This window comes from Cynara cardunculus (genome assembly GCF_001531365.2).
Source record: "Cynara cardunculus var. scolymus isolate 2C chromosome LG 17, CcrdV1, whole genome shotgun sequence".
In the NCBI taxonomy this organism is placed as follows: domain Eukaryota; kingdom Viridiplantae; phylum Streptophyta; class Magnoliopsida; order Asterales; family Asteraceae; genus Cynara; species Cynara cardunculus.
The window spans coordinates 3,444,286-3,450,682 of NC_037544.1; the positions used below are offsets into that span (position 1 = coordinate 3,444,286).

A 6,397-nucleotide genomic window follows, 5' to 3' on the forward strand; every position below is an offset into this window, starting at 1 on the left:
TAAGAGCCTATTAATCATTCTAACCACAATCATTTTGTATCAAACCATTCAGCAATTGCCAATCATTTTAGGTATTTTCTCTCCTCTCTCCTCTCTCATCTCTTCTCTCTCCGTCCTCCGTCCTCTGGTGATACCTAAAAATATTGACTATGTTAAACAAAAGACACAGTGTGATACCCAAGCATATATAAGATGCATTGTGATACCACTGTGTTACATCTCCGATCGACTACACAAACGACCTCAGTGTGATACCCAATCACATATATGATGCATTGTGATACCATTGTGGTATCACCGGAGGACGGGGAGAGAAGAGAAGAGAGAGGAGAGTTTTAAAATATCTAAAATGTCTTTGTATTAAAATTTTAATTCAAAATTACCAAAATTATAAATTTTCTAATTTATCTATTGATTTGTGGTTGAGATTGGATCTCACAGTTACCACAAATTAATTAGTTCTCATTTGATTAGTCCCCTATATATATATATATATCTTTGTTTTTTTTTATATTAATTTGATAAATTAAATACTTACATGTATGATGTATTACAATAAGAAATTTTAAAATATTTAATTGAAATTAAATTATATTAACAAAGAAGTCAAAAAAATTGAAGAAAAAAAATCCAAAATCTTTGTTAAAAACTACTATTTTAAATTTACCACATAAAACTATTATATATTCATTATTATTATAAAAAAATAATAATTAAACAATGATGCAAATACTCCTTTGTAAAAAGATAAATAAATAAAAATAAAATATAAACCCTCAAACAAAGTGATCCTCCAAACTCATTGGAGAGTCTACAGTTTCCATTTTCTCCATCAAGATCAAGAACCAGTGTTTTAGAGAGAGAGAAAGAGTTGGAAAGGACAAAAAGGCCCTTCCATCAATCATACCAAAGCTGCTAAATCATGTTACCTGCTCTCCCTCTCCTCTCCCTCTTTCTGATTAATTAATTCTCTGCAAATTTTTCCCTTTTATTTAAAAAAAAAAACAAACAAAGAGTTGGGTATGTATAAAACCCCTTAATCCCCATTCTCTGAAGTGGGTTTTTGCCATTCTTCTGTTCTTCATTGCATTTGATGATTTCTTGACTGTTGAAGTTGTCTTCTGATCAAAAACAAGATTAGGGTTTTTCTGAATGAGGGTTAATTTCTAACTTCAGTTTTACAGTAAATGGGTAATGTAAGTGGCAGAGAAGAAAAGAGTAGTAGGGAATACTACATGGAATGTGGCCAGGCGCAAGTTAGCAGCAGCAGCTATGGTGCGCATAGGCTTCTTCCACCTCCACCTCCACCTCCACCTCCTCAGGTAAACTCATCCTTCTACATGTATGTGTATGTGTATGTGTATGTGTATGTGTATGTGTATGTGTATGTGTATGTGTATGTGTATGTGTATGTNATGTGTATGTGTATGTGTATGTGTATGTGTATGTGTATGTGTATGTGTATGTGTATGTGTATGTGTATGTGTATGTGTATGTGTATGTGTATGTGTGTGTGGCTGGTGGTGGTTATATGAGCTGATGAACATTCTCAAGATTCAATGTCTCTGATGGTTGGTTGGTTGGTTGGTATTCTGTTTTTCTTGGTAACCATAATTGCGTTTGAGTCATCGCAGTTGAACCTCTATAGCCGTAAAGGGTTTTGGCAACGTCTGGATTTGATCCCATAGTCCTTAACCGGTGTGCCACAACCCATCTAGAAGTTCAATAAGAAAGTAGGCACTGAATTGTGGTTTATTTGCAATCAAGATGGTTCAAGTAGTTGATAGCACATTCTGTTACTGGCCAACATTACTTTGATTCAGTTCTGTTCATCAAGAAGTTGTGCAAGTATGATCACGGATTTTGGAAACTTGAAAAGCTCAATCTTGGCAACTTGAATTCGAGTTCTTGTTTCTAAACCCTATTCGTTTCGACTGTTTGAGGTTTTCGTTTGTGGGTTCCGTTCATCGTTTAATAAACAGTCTTGAAAAAGTTGTAGAATCTGGTAATACTAACTTCTAAACTCCCACAAAATCCTAATATGATTATGCAGATTGAAAGAGGTGGATTCAATGAGTCAACAAGAAATTATGGATCTGCAAGTCCAGAAAAGAGCATACCAGCAGTGATCAGTTGGATTCATGGCGGCACACAGGTTGCCATTGAAGGATCATGGGATGATTGGAAGATAAGGTTCAAATAGCATTGCTCGTTTTCGTGTTATAGTTGTTTTCTTGATCGTTATGTTTGAAGTATCGTATTTGATCAGGGAACTATTAGAGGGTTCGGGCAGCGGTTTCTCTATCTTTAAGGTGCTAAAGGCCGGTGTTTACCATTATCGTTTTGTTGTTGACGGGCAGTGGATTTATGATCCTGATTTACCACACGAATGCGATCATTTGGGGAACGTTTTCAATGTTTTAGACTTGAAGGTATGCTTCATTTCTTGCAATACCGTTCTGTTTCTCTGTTTTGATCATCTGATACATAATTTAGTGTATTTTCTTCATGGTTTAGATCGATTGGTATAAAGCTCCTCCCTCAAAGCTTAATGAATAAGTCACTTTCAATATCATTTAAGCTACTACCAAACATTCATGTATAGCCGACCAAATAAGTTGTATCTCATTAAGCTTATAAGTTGCTAACAAACATGTCCTTGGACACATTTGTTGTTTCTTGACATATTAAAGATTTAGAATTTTTGATCTTCGTTTCAGGATAATTACCCCGAAAATACGGAAAGAGATCAAGAACCCGAATGCCCGTCTTCCCCAATATCAAGCTACAACAATCCAGCCATCACGTTAGACGATTTTGACAAGAAACTGCCTGAAATGCCCCCACTGCTACAACAGATGCCTCTAAATCAGCCATCTTCCTCCAAGAACCCCCAACGGGATCTTCAAAAGCCTTTATCGGCTAATCTGAACCATTTGTACATTAAGAGAGACGGTGGCAGTCAACCCGTTGTCGCTCTGAGTTCATCCCAACGATTTCGCACCAAATTCGTGACAAATGTGCTTTACAAACCATTTAAGAAAGTAAGAAAGTGAACATTCTTTTGTTTTTCTTGTTGGTTTATTGGGGTTTACAGAATCACAAACTGCTGTTTGGAGCCATTTGAGTTTATAGTTGAAATTGGATAGTTTTTGAGTTGTGACGACACCGGTTAACGCTCAAAGATGTAGTGAAAATCTCGTCTAGACACTCGGGAATCAAACGAGAAGGCGGTCAATTTGCGAGAAAGCGAAAAGTTTTAGGATCACATGTGATACAAACATGTTATATTGACCGACCATAAAGCGGGTGACCTTTTGTCATGTGCAAGAAAAGCATATAAAGAGGGTGAAACTTTCGTCATCTGTTAATTAACGTATCTAACTATCTGTATTAAGCATTAAGTTTGGTTGAGAACCGCATTTTCATTACGATCAGGGAAACCATTGAGAACGCTCCACGTGTCTGGGACATTCATTATGAATGTTGTAAAAAGTTCAAGTTCATTATTCATGATGAATATAAATATGTGGCGTCCTTTCGGTGGTGGTCCAGTTCTTGATGAAAATACAGCTCTTGTCACGCATAAGGAATAAATAAATCTAATCGTTGATCAAACAAGTCTCGCTCTATGATATCGACATACAACCCGCTATGCGAACCGACTAATCCCAGGACGACCACCTGCTTTACAGATAGCCCGGAGTCACCGCATTTGAGCCTCCGTGACCGCAAAGGAATTTTTATTCCTCCTTAAATTTGAACTTGAAGATCTTCTTGTACTTTTGATCTTTAAAATCAAACTAAAGATATTCTTAATCAAAATTAAGTGTACGTATATTCATTATGGTAGGGCCATGGCTATAGGACTTGGAATTCCAAGTCAACTTTTAGTTTCCAAACGGTCTTTTATTTATTTAAATCGACACGTGAGTTAAATAATTTGTTTAATTACTCAACAAATATGTATCGGGGATGTAGCTTAGTTGGTAAAGAAGTGAGATGATTTTACTTAAATACAAGACGGATTCAACCCTATGCCCTCTGCTAGTCTTGGTGTAAATGATGCGAGTCGAGCTCAAGTATCACTATACGCGACTCGAAAACTCGCGAGTAGTGAAAATCAAAGCTCGACTCGAACTCGATAACTATTTCTCAAGCTCGAACCATGCTCACCCATTGAAATTTATGAAATTTTAGAGTTTTTCTGTTAGAAATTTTAAAACTTAAATGTGTTTTCTTAGTTTTTATAAAATTAAAGAGATCAACTTCAAACTTCATCATCAAAAACACAAAGTTAGAAATTTCGTTCACCTTTCTCTTTTTATTATAACATCTTTTCTTCTTTCCTTTACTATCTCTCTTTCAATGTGGAACAATTTCATTAACCCTTTTTATAGTTTTTCTTTATCTTATTTTAATTGTGATTTTAATAAAAAATAATTGATTAATTTTTTTAATTAAAAAATGCATAATTTTGTTTAGATTTATAAAAATATAAGATATTTTTATTATTTATATTTTACAAATTATATTATAAAACTGATTATATTTTAAAACTAATTTTATATAACATAATCGAGTATCTCACGAGCTTTTCGAGTCGAGTATTGGGTAGCTTGACTCGACTCTCGACTCGTTAATGTGTTGAGTAGAGTTCGAGCCGAGCCTATTCGAATCGATTGTTGACCGAGCATTGACCAAGTCAATCTCGAGTAGCTCGCGAGTTGTCTCGTATCATTTACACCCCTACTTACTAGCCTCAAACCCTCAAATCGTCGATTGAGTCAAAATATGGCTCCCTCACGATGAGGCAGGTTTCGTATGGTCCGGTTAGGGTTGTTGGTAATCAACTTTTTGCCCAAACAAGCTCGTTCATGACATTTTGTAGGTCTTGTGCAAGATATAAAAAAGAACCCTCGATAAGAATGAAAAAAATCTTCAATATATTGTTTTTATCATCATAAATAACATTGATAATCCATGTTTTTCCAAATGTTCCTGGACGCAAAATCAATCAATAACTATTTCTAAATTAATATTATATACCATATCAAATTTACATATCATCGTCAATTTGTTTTACCTTAGAAAAACATCATATGATATACCTTTAATATATATATAGATTGACATTGTTTGCAGTAACGATATTGACTATTCAGAGTAACAATCTATGTGGCCTGTAAACGAACCGAACGAACACAAATGTGGTTTTGTTCATGTTCGTTTGTTTAAGTTAACAGAACAAACGAACGGACACAAACATTAAACAAACAAAATTTTAGGTGTTCGTGTTTGTTCATTTAGAAAGTAGGTGTGTTTATGTCCGTTCATTAAAGTGTTAAATGAACGTGAATGAACATATACGAACGTACATAAATGAACAGGCTTAAACAAACATAAATAAAGCAATGGACTAAGTTTAAGTAAAGTGCCAAGTTGGCCCAAAAAGGAGTTTAACTCTTTATGGGCCAAGTTTCAAGATTTAAAATCTCCTTATATGTAAACTAAAGTTTATATAAATATATTTATATGTGAAATGAACGAACATTCACGAACGTAAGCGAACATAAATGAACGATGTTGACTGTTCGTTCCTTTATCTAAATGAAAAAAAAAAAACTTGTCCATTTTCATTTATTTATTAAATAAACAAACATAAATAAACTTCCCGCCGAACGGTTCGCTGAATGTTGGGTACGTTTACAGGTCTAACTCTATGTCATTATGTCAATCAGTATAAATTAATTGGGTTTTCATTTCACCTCATTTTAATTTTCATCATTGTTTTAAAACTTAAAGGGTTAAAAAAAATTATGAACCTTCAATCTTATAATCAAACGCTCATATCTATATATATATCTATAAAGCAGAATCATGATAGGCTGACGTGACATCTCCTCGACGTAAAGATCATATTTTCCTCTTTTTTCCACATTTTGACTTTTTTTTTTCTTAGTAATTTTGCAAATTAATGTTCACATTTAACTAAAAAAACTCTTCCCCTTCTCTTGGTACGTTTCAACTTCAATCTTTAAATCCTTTAATCCCTGGTTTTTCTTTGAATCCCTCAATCTCTGGGTTTTTTCATTTATGTGTTCTCCATCTCCATGTACGAGCTTTAAACTACTGGTACGCTCCCCTCTCTTCTTTTCCATCTGTCATCTATGGCAGAAGAGTATACACGAGTTTATCAATATATGAAAAAAGGCATTGGAATACATAACAATAATTGAACACACATACACACACACACACATATATGTATGTATTCAACATATATAATCAAAATATTTGTAAAATCATTTATATAAATGAAATTTCGATCAATGTATGTGTATTTTATTTACATACTTGAATATTATTTATACATACATACATACATACATACATA

The 6,397-nt window shown here is 34.0% G+C and overlaps 1 protein-coding gene across 1 annotated transcript; it reads left to right on the plus strand.

Annotated features, from left to right (window-relative positions):
- Positions 1–1,069: 1,069 nt before the first annotated feature.
- On the plus strand, positions 1,070–3,359 carry LOC112501117 (SNF1-related protein kinase regulatory subunit beta-2-like). Its single transcript, XM_025104776.1, has 4 exons — positions 1,070–1,322; positions 2,054–2,193; positions 2,270–2,432; positions 2,721–3,359. Exons 1-4 carry the CDS (start codon positions 1,188–1,190, stop codon positions 3,054–3,056), a joined length of 774 nt encoding a protein of 257 aa, XP_024960544.1. The 5' UTR covers positions 1,070–1,187; the 3' UTR covers positions 3,057–3,359.
- Positions 3,360–6,397: the final 3,038 nt, after the last annotated feature.

Bases quoted from the DNA above. Each gene is read 5' to 3' on its own strand.
- LOC112501117 (XM_025104776.1), top strand. From the start codon at position 1,188: ATGGGTAATGTAAGTGGCAGAGAAGAAAAGAGTAGTAGGGAATACTAC. The intron at 1,323-2,053 runs GTAAACTCATCC...ATGATTATGCAG, and splicing joins CTCCACCTCCACCTCCTCAG to ATTGAAAGAGGTGGATTCAA. The intron at 2,433-2,720 runs GTATGCTTCATT...TCTTCGTTTCAG, and splicing joins TCAATGTTTTAGACTTGAAG to GATAATTACCCCGAAAATAC.